General features: G+C 35.6%; 1 protein-coding gene across 2 annotated transcripts in view; it reads right to left on the reverse strand.

Annotated features, from left to right (window-relative positions):
* LOC120430841 (growth factor receptor-bound protein 2) overlaps positions 1 to 15961 on the reverse strand; it is a 146899-nt gene extending 130938 nt beyond the window's left edge. For both annotated transcript variants that reach the window (XM_052707465.1, XM_052707466.1), the window contains exons 1-2: positions 15809 to 15961; positions 1485 to 2253 (exon numbers count right to left, since the gene is read on the reverse strand). In XM_052707465.1, the coding sequence (XP_052563425.1) occupies positions 1485 to 1562 (78 nt within the window). In that variant the 5' untranslated portion in view covers positions 1563 to 2253; positions 15809 to 15961. The remainder of the gene's footprint in view (positions 1 to 1484; positions 2254 to 15808) is intronic.
* Positions 15962 to 17478: the final 1517 nt, after the last annotated feature.

Raw genomic sequence — 17478 nt, forward strand, 5'->3', positions numbered from 1 at the left:
TTTTGCATAAGGGTTAAATAACAGTTTATGTTATCATAACAAAATTTGTTATTGGTCTGATGTTTGTTGAAAGCCAAAACAACTTTGGAATAACATTTTTTGTTATGAAAGAATACCGCCAACTGTTATTGGGATGATCGGATTAGTTGTTAAAATAACAAAAAATAATAACAAAGATTTGTTCGAAGAATAACTTAAAATGTTATTAGTCTGTTATTACAATAACAATCCAATAACAAAAAAATCATAACGACGAAAAACAAATCTTGTTATAAATAACATAAAATGTAGTATTTTCAAATATCAAAAAATGTTATTCGCAAGCTATTTCCGTCTGCTCGGTCAAACAATTCTGTTGCAAGATATTAAATCAGAAACAGGATCAAAAAATGTTTCATTAAAATTCAAATTTCCCGGGAAATTTGCTGAAAATTTCCAATTTCCCGGGAATTTTGTAACCCCGGAAAATTGGACGCTCTACATAAAATATTCAATAAAAATTTGAAAATTAAAATACGTATTTTAGGCATACAAGTAAAAAAAGTTATTTAAAGAAATGGGTATTTTTTAAAGAGTGTAACTATTTTTACTGAATATTCTAAAATATTATCTAGAAATTTGCCCAAGACACCAAATCGAACAGAAAATCTCCCATCTCAAGATACAGATTTCCATATATTTACGTTTCCATTTTGTGCAAAATTGTATTAATACTCGTATGGAAAATAAAATTCTACAAAACAAGATCTTTTAGCATAGAGAATTTATGGGCAATATTTCATATAAATAAAAAATACAAATTTAAAAAACTCATCGCAAATTTGAACGGTTGCTGGAGGCCGGGTCTGAATTTATTGTTAAACAAAATAGAAAGTTGTTGTTTTGCGTATCGAGCTAAAGCAAAAGAAGAAGAGTATCGAGGCCGGCATTTACAATACGGATTCAGTGACAGTTAATAACTTAAGTTACTTAACAAATGAAACCATGTTTGTAAGCAGAAAAGGCTAAAGAAATATAGTTTAAAAGCAGATTAGCTTATCCGACCAATGTCAAATTTGTTGCAGATGCTCATTCGTGGCCTGGACTATGTTCTGAAAAATGAATTTTAGACAAAATTGCGGAAGCATCAAGGCAAATGTAGTCGCAAAATTAACTCTTTTTGAGCTATTTTCCGCAGTATGTTGATCAAAAAGTTCTAGGAATATAATTTTCAAAGGTCCTTAGACACTTAGAAAACCCTATAGTTGGAATTTTTACAACCAAGTAGTCTACGTTGATAGAATTCAAAAATGTGTAGAGCTTAACAAATGTTATCTCCTGGATTCGGATTAAAATAAAGTCCAAATTCTTAGTCTCGCGACCAATAACCCTTCCCGGAATGCACCACCCTGCTAAATCTGCAACGGTCCACAAAAAAACAGCCAAACACTCTAAAAATAGCACTCCCCCCAAAAACATAGTCGCGTAATTCGCTCCGTACTCACCTTTAAGACCTGGTTCTTCCGGAAGCTCAGCTCATCATCGGCCGTGGCATTAAAATCGTGCTTCGCAACCGCTTCCATGGCTTGCTGCTGCTGCTACTGCTGCTTCTGTCGATGATTATTCTGTTGGTGTGTGTGTGTGTGGACCCAGACGTCGGTCAGACGCGCGGCAGGACACACGTGGCGGGGGAAGTCACGTGGGCACGCGGGGAGGCGGGAAATCCTTTTTCGCCGAACAATTGGCCGCAAAACCGAGAACCGGGGGGAGGAAAAACACCCTCACCAATACACACAGACCCGCTCTGTAGCGCACAATTACACTTACACTTTTCTTTTTTTTTATTGCGATGGTGTGCGACCGATCGCACAGCTTCCCCAAAACACACGGATAATTTATTGAATTTTACTTTTTTTTTGCTTCTGCTCGACTCTTCTCGGCTCGTTTGGTATGCACTTTTTCACTTTTTTTTGCGCCGCTGCTCACTTTTCTTATCTTCTTTTCTTATTTTTTTTTTGCTTTCTTATTTGCGACTCACTTTTTCCTTCTTTGCTTTTCTTCTTTCTACCGGGCACGTGTTGTTTTCCGCTTGATTCCTCTCTTCTTTTCCTGTTACTTGTGCTGCACTCTGTGCCTTTCTCGCACGCCCCACCGAGATTATTAATCGCACGAAACCGATGTGATTTCGCTCATTTATATGTATTACTTTTTTGTTGTTGTTTTATCTTCCGCTCATGTGTTCTGTTTTTTCTCTTCTTTTCAGCGCGAACAACTCTGCAAATAAACGAAAAGACATATTAATACACAATTCGAGTTTTTCGTTGCAACCATTATTAATTTAAAGAGAAAAAAACGTGACAGCGACTACTCTTGGAGATGATTTCACGAAATCGACGAAAAAGGCACCCCACACATCTAGGAATTGTTCAAGTAATATCTAAACACTAATCACTGCCTCACTGCGCGGCCAGTCAGTGAGAGAGAAATGTTTAAAAATAGCACCACACACTTTCACAATTCACGTTTTGTTTTCTTTGACTACTTGCAAAAATATCCCACACAATTTTGAGTTCTAACTGACGAGACTCGTTTCAGCCGGTCAACCTCGAGACAACTAGAGACCTCTAGCGAGAATTGAAAAAGTGCTCCTTTAAAAATTTGAGGCGAGTTGCGAATTTCACTCTCGTTCGAGTTGATCGCTCCGTAAGACCTGGATGTGTTTTATTTCGCGTATTATTTAAGTGATATGGGGTTTGACGATCGGTGAGGGTCTCCTCTGCTCTGTGCGGTGAAAGAAGAGGAAACTCACAGCATGAATTTACAAACTTCACACGAATATATTTAGCAAGAAGAGCACGAGAGGTATGCGATATAATAGGGTGGTGAAGTTTTTTTTTTTGGTTTTGAACAGATTTTAAGATAAAAATTTAAAACAAATTTAAATATTCGAAGAAGAGTTCAGAAATTGATTTTTAAACTATTTAAATTTTATTTTATAACGTATATTTATGATTTAAATACTTTGGGTGAGACTTTGAAAACTTCAATTTAGGGTTTTTTTTAAAAAAAAGGTCCTTATAGTCATATGAAAGGTAAACGCTGAATCTGCGTAATAGCCTTTTTCCGCGTTGCTCAGCAACCAGAATTTCCGAAAAATTGAGCTTCGATGTCTACAGAAGAGTTGTTGAAAATGGGAAGGGGAAACTTTTGGCTTGGTTAAAAATTAGGGTGGTTCACAATTAGGGTGTTTTCAAAATGTTAACTTTTCAAGAATATATTTTGGATTTTCTGTATTCAAGAAAGTTGATGGGCTTGCCAATCCAAGCATCTTTAAACAAGACACGAACATTTTATCTCTCAGTCTAGGCGTCATCCATAATGTTTGTCACGCTAAAATCAGCCAAAATTTACCTTAAAACTAAATTTTACAATCTGAAGAAAAAAAAAATACAAGAAAAAAATAAAATCGGATAGGATAAATTTGTCAATTTAAAAAAATATTGAAAAATAATCTAGCGTGACGTCACGTTCTCACGTACCCCCAACCCTCCCCCACTTTTCACAATTAATCACGCCCTAGCCAGATTCACAGATTTGTCTGTGTTTCATAGACATTTGAGCTTGTGCCAGACATTTTTTGAGGAACACAAACTTTTTAAAAACTTCATTATGTTAATATTTTGTTGAAATATCAACCGCAACTTACTTTGTTAGCCTTCAAATGACTAAAAACACAATTTCTGATGGACTTCCATGACTGTAAATTGATATATTTGAAATTTAGAAAAATACACAGACGTATACAGACTTTTTCAAAAACTTTTCAAAAAACCATGTGGCATCCCTGCGCCCTAAGGCTTTTACAACAAAAAAAGCATCTGAGCAAACCTTAAAAACCTTTAGCCTTGCAATTCAAAGTAAAGTTTAAGTGTGAAAAGTTACATTCGGGACTCTGAAAAAATATCGTATTTTGAAAAGTCAATTTGGGGTCAAAGTTTCAGCAATTTTCATGCATGCGATCTGTAAAACTGTGAACTTTTCGAAAATATTTTTTTCAAAAATACCAAAAATACTCAAAATACCGTTATTATGAAAAAAAATATGCAATCCGAGATTTTGGGGTCTATCGATTCCTTACACCATATCCCATCTCTGTGCAAAAAATAAAAACATTCGCTGATGTAGTTTTCGAGATACAGCCCTTTTAAGATGTTACATCCGATTTTCAATAAGAAAACCAAAACAATCAATACAATTTTAGCATTTCAAAGAATATGCATTTCGAGATAATGATGTTTTTTGCTTCATATGACTGTCAAGTATCTCTGGGCCAAGTTTCAGAAGGTTTGCTGATGTAGTTCTCGAGATACAGCCATTTTAAAATGTTATTTCCGATCCATTCCGAGAAAATCTATAAAATCAATACAATTGCAGCACTTTAATGAATATGCATTTCGAGATAAAGGTGTTTTTTGCATCATATGACTGTCAAGAATCTCTGGGCCAAGTTTCAGAAGGTTTGTTGATGTAGTTCTCGAGAATTGATTTTATGGATTTTCTTTGAAAAAAACGGAAATAACATTTTAAAATGGCTGTATCTCGAGAACTACATCAGCAAACCTTCTGAAACTTGGCCCAGAGATACTTGACAGTGATATGAAGCAAAAAACACTTTTATCTCGAAATGCATATTCATGAAAGTGCTGGAATTGTATTGATTTTATGAATTTTCTTTGAAAAAACGGAAATAACATTTTAAAATGGCTGTATCTCGAGAACTACATCAGCAAACCTTCTGAAACTTGGCCCAGAGATACTTGGCAGTCATATGAAGCAAAAAATACCTTTATCTCGAAATGCATATTCATTAAAGTGCTGCAATTGTATTGATTTTATGGATTTTCTTTGAAAAAAACGGAAATAACATTTTAAAAGGGCTGTATCTCGAGAGATCTTGCACAGAGATGGGCTATGGTGTAAGGAATCGATAGACCCCAAAATCTCAGATTGCATTTTTTTTTTTTCATAATAATGGTATTTTGAGCACCGTGGTCACTCTTCGACATTATCTTCAAAATAAAATCCGAATAATGCTCATGTTTAGTTAAAGTCATATCTCAAAAACGGTGCACTTTATCAAAACTTCGGCGAAGTAATAATTTATTGCAAACTCGATTTTACATTAAAAACTGTTGTTTTTTTTTAGAATGCCGTTGTTATTTTTTCAACGAAAAACAATTTCGTCAATGCTTGATATTTTGTAAACTGATGGTTGTAAAAGAACTGGGCAGATGAAAAATGCTTTTTAAAACACTTTTTGTATTCAAATGTTAAAAGCATGGCTTGTAATTTCAATTTGGTTTCTACGCGGGACTTACACTTACTATCAATCCAAACGTTGGGTAAGTGTCAGCTCTGTGTAAAGAGGGTGTTAAACTTAAAAGTGACCCCGCTTGTTTGACAACAGTTAGTGCCAAAACATCGAAGTTTCAGTACATCCCGATTTGAAACATTAGGACTAAAAATCATTTTTTCACTAAACTTTTAAAGGTCGTTCCTTAGCAACCATGAGTCAGATCAACAAAATAGAAACTTGTTTAAAATTTTCTCAGATCAAAACAATATAGTTTTTTTTTCGGGTGCATTCTTTCATGCATTATTCATAAATTTCAAATAATTGAACATTGTCTACGCTCGCGGAAAGAACAGGGGTGACTGAAATTTCAGAAAAGATTTCATGTTATGTTTGTGAAAAACAATAAATAAAAGTTTTCCCATATTTTCCAAGATATCGTCAACTGAACTTGGGGGGCTAAATGAGAAACACATAGAATAACTCAAAAATGTTTCAAAATGTTATCAAAGTTTTCAACGATATCAACATTCCTTTCTTCGAAATCCAAACCCAGTGAACCACCCTACCAGCTATGCTGGCATGCCATGGGCCGTGTGGGTGTGTGTGGTGCAACATGCCTACCACAAGCGAGAGACACACGGCACGGCACGGTGCGGCGACCACTTCTTCCTCGTCGTAGGGGGTTGTCTCGTATACAGTTGTGGACCAGGACGTAGGTATATACATTTAAACGTGTATAACAACACCACATTCAGACGACAGCCGGAGTTCCGATTTAGACTGCACAGAGAAATAATTAAATTCTCAAGATGATTTGGATGCTTGCAATTGTAATGCAAATTAGGATGCTTATCAATCATAAAATTAAATAATGTGTGGAAGAAAAAGAGTGTCAAAGCAATGATATTATTATTTTTGCCTATTTCAATAAATATTACAAAAGATGAACGAATAGAGAACGAACTAAAACTAACTTTTGAATGGAAATCATGTAGTATATTATAATTAAAATGTTTAATTATAATTATTGAGAATAAATTTGAACATGTTGTTACTGAAAAGACTAATAAACATATAAAACACAATAGCTTATAGGACCTTTTTAAAATAACTTTAGAATTCTTCTAAATCATAAAATTTCTGACTTTAAAAAAATCTATAATTTCCAATGATCTAAAATAAATTTAATTTAAATTAAAGTTTTCTAAAAATTGCCATTAACAACACCCGATCCAACTCAGAAAATCAAAATCCTCGTCTCTTTTGATATTCCCACTCAATGGTATTAGTACCGTGGGCACGATACGGGAATGATTCAACACACAGCTACCAAATACAAACACACCGGTTTTAGTCGGAACCGACGACGACAACCGCAGCAGCACATAGCCTCAAGAGATGATCGGTTTTGCTACACGGTCGTCGTCGTCGTCGTAGCGGCTTCTGGGATGGCCTGCGGGATTGTCCCTTTCGACGGGAGTTGACCCACCACCAAAATAACCCAAACAGGCAAACGAACGGGTTCAGGCAGAGTTACACTCAGTGGCGTGAATTTGCTGACATGGAAATTATAACATAAAAGTAGGCTGGCTGGTTCTTTGTCCTTTTTTACAATCTAAAACTGTATTCCATATCATCTCACAACAAAGTTCGATTTTCAAAAAAAAAACATTAAAAAAAATCATATTGCAAATCGCAAGCAGTGAAATTTTGGGAAAGTATAATTTGTATCAGACCTGGAATATGTTGATACAGCTTATCTCAGTCTCAGGTATTGTTAGTACTCGAACTACGGCCAATGACCCATTTCAGCATAGCACAGAACCAAGCGGTTTATTCAAGGGTTTATTAGCGTTGTTGCTTTTCGCCCCAGTTCACAGTGCACAGTGGTCCAGATAACTCCAAAGAATGCCAAAATATGGGCAAAATCGATATTTTTGCACTTTGGTTAAATTCTGAGGGCAAATTCAGATTCAGCTGGCAAAATAACATGGAAGAACATATAGATGGAAATGTCCGAATTTCGTTAGGGTGGTCCAGTACAAGTTTCCCTTTAAAATACAACAAATGCATATGAAACTATCTTGAGTTTATCCAAAAATAACCTTGAGATTTTTTCAGCGTTTGTAGTGTTGTGTTGGGAGGACGCTTTTTCAAGAGGTTTGTGATTTGAAATTGCATCTTTTTACCACAAAATGGCTGTAACTTATGACCTGTGTGATGAATAGAGGAGAAAATCGCGACGTCAGAAATGAACTCAAGTCACTCAAAGTTCATTTTGTGAGTGACTTTAACAGTTTGGCCCAGTTTGACAGCTACATTGTCCCCAGTTTGCTGTGGGAGAGAAAAGGAGGCGAATACTTTATGAAAATCAAATCCTGTCAAAATTCCTAGCCACAATTTTTTTTACAGAGAAAATGCGTAACGTGATTTTGGAATGATCCCTGTTTGTTTACATCTACATGACTTGAGCATGTTTGAGCATGACTTTTTCTGGTAAATGAGATAATCAGTGGTATGGGTTTTATTTCAACTAGTTTTTGACTTTTTGCCTTCCTCACGTTACTGAGGAAAGGCTATAAAATCACTCGAAAAACGAAATTCTTAATTAGACCTCCTAGACCCACCTTCATGTATACCTATCGACTCAGAATCAAATTCTGAGCAAATGTCTGTGTGTGTGGTGGGATGTTGATCAAAAAATTGTCACTCGATTATCTCGACATTGGCTGAACCGATTTTGTCCGTTTTGGCCTCATTCGATCCGTCTTGGGGTCCCATAAGTCGCTATTAAAAATGATAAAGTTAAGTTAAGTACTTCAAAAGTTATGCTAAAAAACGAGTTTAACAAAAGTCCGGAAGATTGTAAAAAGGGTGGTTTTTGTAAGAAAACCCGTCATGCTATACATTTTTAGAAAGGTATTTAAAAGACCTTTCCAACGCGTCCAAGACATTGAAGATCTGACAAGTCTATCAAAAGTTATAAGCACTTAAGTGTTATTTATACGCTTTTTGGAGGCCGGATCTCAGATATGTTGATGAAAACGTTGTCCGGAACTCTCATGCAACCTATTGTTGGATAGGTATTCAAAAGAGCTTTCCAATGCGTCTAAAACATTGAAGATCTGACAACCCTATCAAAAGTTATAAGCACTTAAGTGTTATTTACGCACTTTTTCGAGGCCGGATCTCAGATATTTTGATGAAAATGCTGTCCGGATCTCTTATGCGACCAATCGTTGGATAGGTATTCAAAATACTTTTCCAACGCGTCCAAAACATTGAAGATCTGACAACCTTATCAAAAGTTATAAGCACTTAAGTGTTATTTACGCACTTTCTGCATTTTGAATAGCACCCTTTAAATGTGAGGAAGGCGCCAACCACCTAAAGGGGAATTAAGTAAAGTTTTTGTTGTAAAATTGTGTGTGGTTTTAAGTTTTGAATAATTATAAATGGTCGAAGATGCCAAATGTCTAGCACTTGATCTATCCAAGGCATATGTCTTCTGAAAAAAGTTAAAAAGGACTTTTTGAAAATAATTTAAAATTTAAGCATTAGAAGATATACCGAGTTCTGAAAAGCTTTTAAAAAACATATTAGTGTACATTTTTACGAATAAAATTGATAAATAATTCTATGGCGTGTATCTCGAGTAGGTCGAGAGCTGAAAATTTGGCATGTTCGACAAACTTTCATGAAATGGTCTCCTCTACAACTTTGCCGAAGACACCGAAGCCTATCCAACAAAGTCAATACCTTTAAGAGCAATTCTCTACGAAATCGGTCTTTTTTCTTCAATTTTAATTTTTGTATTTTTTAATCCGACTGAAACTTTTTTGGTGCCTTCGGTATGCCCAGAGAAGCCATTTTGCATCATTAGTTTGTCCATATAATTTTCCATACAAATTTGGCAGCTGTCCATACAAAAATGATGTATGAAAATTCAAAAATCTGTATCTTTTGAAGGAATTTTTTGATCGATTTGGTGTCTTCGGCAAAGTTGTAGGTATGGATACGGACTACACTGGAAAAAAATAATACACGGTAAAAAAAATTTGGTGATTTTTTTATTTAACTTTTTATCACTAAAACTTGATTTACAAAAAAACACTATTTTTAATTTTTTTTATTTTTTGATATGTTTTAGAGGACATAAAATGCCAACTTTTCAGAAATTTCCAGGTTGTGCAAAAAATCATTGACCGAGTTATGAATTTTTTAATCAATACTGATTTTTTCAAAAAATCGAAATTTTGGTCGTAAAATTTTTCAACTTCATTTTTCGATGTAAAATCAAATTTGCAATCAAAAAGTACTTTAGTGAAATTTTGATAAAGTGCACCGTTTTCAAGTTATAGCCATATTTAAGTGACTTTTTTGAAAATAGTCGCAGTTTTTTATTTTTTAAAATTAGTGCACATGTTTGCCCAGTTTTGAAAAAAATATTTTTGAAAAGCTGAGAAAATTCTCTATATTTTGCTTATTCGGACTTTGTTGATACGACCTTTAGTTGCTGAGATATTGCAATGCAAAGGTTTAAAAACAGGAAAATTGATGTTTTCTAAGTTTCACCCAAACAACCCACCATTTTCTATCGTCAATATCTCAGCAACTAATGGTCCGATTTTCAATGTTAATATATGAAACAATTGTGAAATTTTCCGATCTTTTCGAAAAAAATATTTTCAAAATTTTCAAATCAAGACTAACATTTTAAAAGGGCGTAATATTGAATGTTTGGCCTTTTTGAAATGTTAGTCTTGATTTGAAAATTCCAAAAATATTTTTTTCGAAAAGATCGGAAAATTTCACAATTGTTTCATGTATTAACATTGAAAATCGGACCATTAGTTGCTAAGATATTGACGATAGAAAATGGTGGGTTGTTTGGGTGAGACTTAGAAATCATCAATTTTCCTGTTTTTAAACCTTTGCATTGCAATATCTCAGCAACTAAAGGTCGTATCAACAAAGTCCGAATAAGCAAAATATAGAGAATTTTCTCAGCTTTTCAAAAATATTCTTTTCAAAACTGGGCAAACATGTGCACTAATTTTAAAAAATGAAAAACTGCGACTATTTTCAAAAAAGTCACTTAAATATGGCTATAACTTGAAAACGGTGCACTTTATCAAAATTTCACTGAAGTACTTTTTGATTGCAAATTTAATTTTACATCGAAAAATGAAGTTGAAAAATTTTTACGACCAAAATTTCGATTTTTTGAAAAAATCAGTATTGATTAAAAAATTCATAACTCGGTCAATGATTTTTTGCACAACCTGGAAATTTCTGAAAAGTTGGCATTTTATGTCCTCTAAAACATATCAAAAAATAAAAAAAATTAAAAATAGTGTTTTTTTGTAAATCAAGTTTTAGTGACAAAAAGTTAAATAAAAAAATCACCAAATTTTTTTTACCGTGTATTATTTTTTTCTAGTGTAGTCCGTATCCATACCTACAACTTTGCCGAAGACACCAAATCGATCAAAAAATTCCTTCAAAAGATACAGATTTTTGAATTTTCATACATCATTTTTGTATGGACAGCTGCCAAATTTGTATGGAAAATTATATGGACAAACTAATGATGCAAAATGGCTTCTTTGGGCATACCGAAGGCACCAAAAAAGTTTCAGTCGGATTAAAAAATACAAAAAAAATCGAATGACCGAAATCCTAGAGAACTGCTCTAAGCAAACAATTTTATTTGGATTTTAGATTTTTTTTTGTGCTGAGTGTACGCCTGTATGCTTGTATGTGTAGTACAAGATTAGCCTCTACTCCGGAACTGCTACAGAAGGAAGAGCGAAAATAACGTTTAAAAGGTGACAGTTCCTCATACCAACTTGGGACCTGGGGAATATCTACCAGAAGCCGCGGCAAATGCAAATCACCATGTTCCTTCGTATAGCAGTCTATGTAATTGTAGCTGATAGGACTTTTGATTGAAATGGTTATTTACTCAAATGAACCATTTTGTAGAATGTTCAAACGGTTAATTTCTCTTTAAAATTTATTTTGGTTAATTCATGATAGAATTCAAGATTTTACAAGGAATAAAACAACATTCGTCGAATTTTCTCATTCGGTCAAATGGCCCACAACCCTCCTTGGTTTATCGTACTTCGCTTAAAGAGAGGATTGAACCCGGTGGTGGTGATGGTGGCCAAAGAGGACAGGACCCGTGGGGAAACACCCTATTAAGCAGATACGCGAAAAATATGAGCGAATAGAGTAGGGCGTACCAATGTGGCAACATAATGTATTGGCCCAACAGCGGAGGAGAAAACAAGCGAGAGGAAGAAAACAGCAGCAATAATAATAATAACCTCTCGCGCGGGGAACCAGATTCTGGCCACGACCGACCGGCCTGACCTGGCTCTGGCCAGACCGGTTCTGTTGGGACTGTGCTGCAGTTGGTATTATACCTATAGGTTGAGGTTGGTGTGCGGAAATTTTGCTTAAATTATTTTCGCCGGGTGCGGAGGCGAATGAACCGCGGGATAGCCGAGTCGTTTTAGTTTGGGTTTAGTTTGCATTGCAAGTTATGGAAATTTGGCTGTTTTTGATTTGCTCCCGTGCGGAAGTTCGTGCGCGGTGGGAATGTAAACTATTGTGGGGTGGAGGAAGAGGTTAGCAGTGCGTTGATTTTTATGATGGAAAAGATAGGTTAATTTTATTGTCCCTTTTTCTTCGGTTTAGACGTCCAACAAACATGAGTTTAGGGCTAAGAACATAGTTCAGTCACCGACTATTGTTCGTTAAAAAGTTATTTAAAGAAAAAAGAGAACATGTTTAATTTAAAAAAAAAAAAACAATTTTAGACAAATCAACAATTCTTCTAACATTTTCCTGTTTGCATTTAGATAGAAATGCTCAAAAGTTGCACTTTTCAATGCTTTAATGAGTTACTTTTAGTATAGATAAACAGACCATTTGTGGAGTTTTTTTAAGATCCAATAAACCTAATTTTCTGTTTTTGCTTTTTGGGTGTTTTTTAAGTACCCCTGAGTCAGGGGGCCCTGACTCAAGACGGTTTCAAAAACCCTCAAAAAGCAAAAACTGGAAATTTGGTTATTGGACCTTTTCAAAAAAAATCCAGATTTCGTCACTATAGACAAGAAAATTGTGAAGTCAGAAATGAACTTTCAGTCAGGGTTCTAAGCTGATAGGGTAAATATACAATTTTTCAGTCCATTTCTATTTTCTACACTCAAAGTAAAAAGTATCCTTTTTTCAAATTTACCCGTCGTCACCCTTTAAAAGGGTATCGAAAATGTACTGAATTTGACATACCCTTTTAAAAGGGTGACGCCGGGTGAACTTTAAAAACGGATAGAAAGTATCCTTTTTGAGGATGGAAAGTACCCTTTGGAGGGATACTTCTGACTTTGAGTGTACCATTACCATTACAGCTTTCTTGAAGTGTTTTGGTTATTTCAAAGTTAATAATGAAAGCTTAAATAAAAATGAGCAAGGGAGCAAACTCTCCATTGTTAATTTTAGCAAAACAATGCAAACGGGCTGATGTGCGTTCGTTTGCTTGACATTTGTACAAATTTCTCTGTAAAACTAAAAAAAAACAATACCATCAACTTTTGGGCATCATTTTTCTGGAACATTTTGCTTTTCGAAAAAAAATTTAGTAAATTAAAAATGGCGAATTTTCAAAATTTCTTACGCAAACTCAATTTGTCACTTACATCCAGGGTTGCCAAGTTGCCAGATAAATCTTGGAATGCCACACAGAAAAAAAATCATGGTAATGTTACATCTGGGAAGGGGTACATCTTTTATGTCAGAAAAAAGGTGTAATTTTACCTCTGGAAATGTGTAATTTTATCACTTTTCTGGTGTAATGTCACTTTTTCAGTCTAAATTGACGTAAAATTACACCATAAAAGAGGTAATATTCAACCTTCCAAAATTACAGCTTCCAAATTTACATTATTTTTTTCTGTGCAGATTTTTCAAGTGTCAGTCAGAATAAAGATTCACCCTTCTCTTTGCTAGATTTTGACAGATTTTGTCAGATTTTTCACTTTATGCCCATTTTGAACAACTTTTTGATTAAAATGAACGAATTTAATTGGAAATCAAAAAAATAAGAACGTGTTTTTCTTAACGAAAATGCAAATTCAACATTTTTGAGGCCATAAAATCAATTAAATCATCTGAATTCTACAAACATTAGAAATAATTTACATCCTCCCTCTCCTTCACTATTTAGAATTGTCTGCCAGATTTTTTATCGATACTTTGCCAGATTTTAAAAATTGTGACCTGGCAACCCTGCTTACATCACTGTTTCAGGTACTGACAACATACCTCGATCTACTTACGATAAACCAATTTCAAAAATGCTTACACGCAGAAAAATAAGGCATATTTGAATCATCAAAACGTTTTGTTGATTTGAAAATCAAGATTTTTGTTGAATCAACGCTAAACGTCAAAGCTACTTTTTCAAAACAACAAAAGATTTTTGTGGAATCGAAAAAATCAAGGTTTGTTTCAACGCAAAATCGGCGTAGATTATATTCAACAGAATTTTTGTTGAATCAAACCTCGTACAGGCTGATTCTACAAAATATTTTTCTGCGTGTAAGATTGTTCATTTACACGTCATTAAGGGCACACTAAAAACAAATGAAATATTGTTTCAATTTGAAGAAAACCGAAAATTAGTGTCGGAGGTCACGGTGGCTTTTACGGCTTTTTGAAAACTCATCCGAGTTATGTTTATTTTTCCAAATATTGTGCTTTGTTTTGTATCAGCAATTGACATGCCAAATTAATCATCATTTCATTATTTCCTTATTGAAAGGCCGAACCAGCCTTCAATGAGCTATAAAAATGAACAAAAATTACCATTAAAATTAAAGTACATAAAAATTAAAAAAAAAGTTTATGTTTTTTTCTCAAGAAAAAAAGGATTAAGTTTCATCAGAAAAAAAATGTTATGTTACCTCTAAAAGTGCGTATACTTACAACTTTTTAGGTACACAGAAAAAAATCAGTAATACGGCTGCGTGTAACAAGGCTGTGTTATTTTATTAAATTGCATGTATTATTAAACCCATCAGTATGGAAAACCTACTTAACCGAAACGTCAGATTGACGTAGGAAATTGTGCTTTAAAATCTTGTTCGGTCTGATAGTCGTGCGGGCTAAGGCGCCAGTATCTCTGAGCTGGGTTTGAATCCCATCGATTGAAACTTTTTTTTCTGTTCAGAAAAGCGTAAGGTGATGTGCATGCTTTTGCATAGGACGATTTCATTAAATTTTAATGAATTTGGGAGTTTGAAATTTCTCGCAGAACATTTCATTTCCTTTTATAGGTCCCTACTACCAATTTGTTCTATTTCCACGGAAGGAATCTGGAATCCAAAATTTCACCTTATTTTTTTTCTGATATTATGAAACTATAAGATTAGTGGCGCATTTCAATTTTCTCGAATTATGATATTATACTCTGTTTAGGGGCCTTACACGAAAAAAATGTAAATGTACTCTTAAAATTTTTACGCTATCCGTATTTTCACTTTTATTTACAGTGATATTATCATTCTTATCCTTTCCTGCAGTTTTATTGCTGTTTATGACGTCAAATCAAAATTGCGAAAATGATAGTGTCGAAAACCCCGGCTTATCACTGACGTCACCCGCGCGACCCTCGAATCGATCATGCAAAAAAAAACAAAAAAAACCTTTCTCTAACTTCCCAAAACCCCAAACAGGTTCAACCTGACGGCCACTGTGCGCCACTAACACCACCAGCACGCGCCACCAACACAGCCATAAACGGGATAGATGCTCTCACGCACACCATCGCAAAGTCTCGAATCAAATCGCACAAAAAGAACCCCGCACGATAATGAGACGAAAATCCATCAAAGGAAAAACGAGAATCTTTTATTTTTCGCAGGTACACACGCAGACTGTCTCGTTTTCTCCTCCGAGTTAAAAATATAACAAAACACGCGTTTTCATTCATTTTCCACCCCCACCCACACATGCGAACCGGTTTGATAAATTTCCCCGGAAAACCGGAAGAAAAATGCACTGTTGTTGGTATTGTGGATTTCGACGAAAAATTCTTTCGCCGCAACCGCCTCCACCGCGGTGTCATCATGAATGACCGTCGTCAAGTGTGTGTGTGCGTGACACACGCCAAGGGGTGATACTCGTTTGACACTCACTCACTGTGTCGCGCGCTTGTGTGTGTGTGTGCCCGAGACCCGCCGACGAACTTGCTGGAACATCTCTCACACCGAGAGGGCCCCTTGATTTCCATTTTTGGGTGCATTTTGATTGACTGAAATTCCTCTGAAAAATTTGCACACAAAATCACGCACACAGCCCACTATGATTAACTCCCATCGCCAAGTGGTAGTGGTGCACGCCCTTGTCACGCTCACGAACCCTCCCCCGTTCACGAAAATAAAGCAAAAGAAGAAAACACACCGACTACTGCGATTGCTGCTGATGATCGAAATGGCCGAGAAGCCCAACTCCCAACACAAACATACACACGCACTCGCGGGACGACACACCGTGACACACGTCGTAGTTGGACTGCAAACCGACACTAACTGATTTGGTGGGCCGGACAGGGCTGCCAGCAGGACGGCTCGATGTCGGCCCAGGGTTGTTGGTGTTGGTGACGGGACGCTGTGTGTCACGATGAATGAATCGCGATGGTACGAACACACGCGCAAGCAGACGGGGTGGGGTCGTCGGGTGGTTTTCGCGTACGCCACTGACCTTTGTGAGGGGTTTGTTTTGGAATCTTGTCAGTTGTGACGGTATTCTAAAATTTGAAGAAAAAAAAATAATTTTAAAAATAATAATCTAAAAATCCTGTTAACTCAATTTAGAGAGTAACTCAACATTTCTCAGAGCGCTCAACCTACATCTTGATGAATCTCGATTTGTGTGTTTGGCACAGGGGGATGCTAACGGCAGCCATCTTGGGTGATTGAGATTGATAACGCTCGCAAACTGCGCACAGTGAAAACAAAAATATTTCTTTTTTTAATAATTCAATTTTTGTTATAAGCATTACTTTAGTAAAAGTCAAATTACATAGTAGTTAAGTTAAACGTTTCATGTGATAAAAGTACAGCTTTAAATGAGGTCATCGGCCCGATGTGTGCTTAATAATCCCAACTTTAGTAGTTTATTTTGCAAAAAAAAATGATAAAAATCACCTCACAAACATACACTAACTTCTAAACGTACATTGCGGTAAAATTTTACATAGAAACAATAATTACTTTATTTCCATTTTATGCCTGCAGTTTTTGTACTTTTTTTACAGTGCGCAGTTGCTTTGTTTTGGTTCCGTAACGAACAGCTGTTCTTTTGTGCTGGAGCCGAAGTTGACATTTCCCTTTTGTTCTGGTGCCGAAGTTGACAGCTTGTGTTGGCTACCGGCGAGCTGCCTGTAGTGAGATATAGATGTCGCCCCCCTGGTTTGGCAGCTAACGTAAAAACGTAAACAAAGCTGGAGTTTTTTTTGAAAAGGTCCAATAAACCAAATTTTCAGTTTTTGCTTTTTGGGTGTTTTTCAATACCCCTGACTCAAGGCGGTTTCAAAAACACCCAAAAAACAAAAACTGGAAATTTGGTTTATTGGACCTTTTCAAAAAAAACTCCAGAAAGGAAAAGTAGCGCGCAGAAAGTGTCCGATCGGCGAGATGGACCAACCGCGGTCTTAGCCTGTCAGCCCAAAGGAAAAAAAAAGTGTCCGATTGAGCAACGGAGTGCGAATACGAACTTTCAGACAGTGGGAGACTTCGTTCCAGATGCAACGGAGTGTTCTTTCCGGACGAGAAGAATACAACTTTTGGTAAGTACCATGTTTCTTAATTTCGTTCAGGGAATAACATTTTTTGTTATGGAAGAATACCTTCAACTGTTATTGGGATGATCGGATCTGGCAGAAAAATATTTTGTAGAATCAGCCTGTATGAGGCTTGATTCAACAAATTTTTTGTTGAATATAATCAACGCCGATTTTGCGTTGAAACAAACCTTGATTTTCCAAATTCGAAATTTTTTTGTTGTTGTTTTGAAAAGGGTGCTTTGACGTTTAACGTTGATTCAACCAAAATCTTGATTTTCAAATCAAC

Source organism: Culex pipiens, chromosome 2 (genome assembly GCF_016801865.2).
Source record: "Culex pipiens pallens isolate TS chromosome 2, TS_CPP_V2, whole genome shotgun sequence".
Lineage (NCBI taxonomy): Eukaryota > Metazoa > Arthropoda > Insecta > Diptera > Culicidae > Culex > Culex pipiens.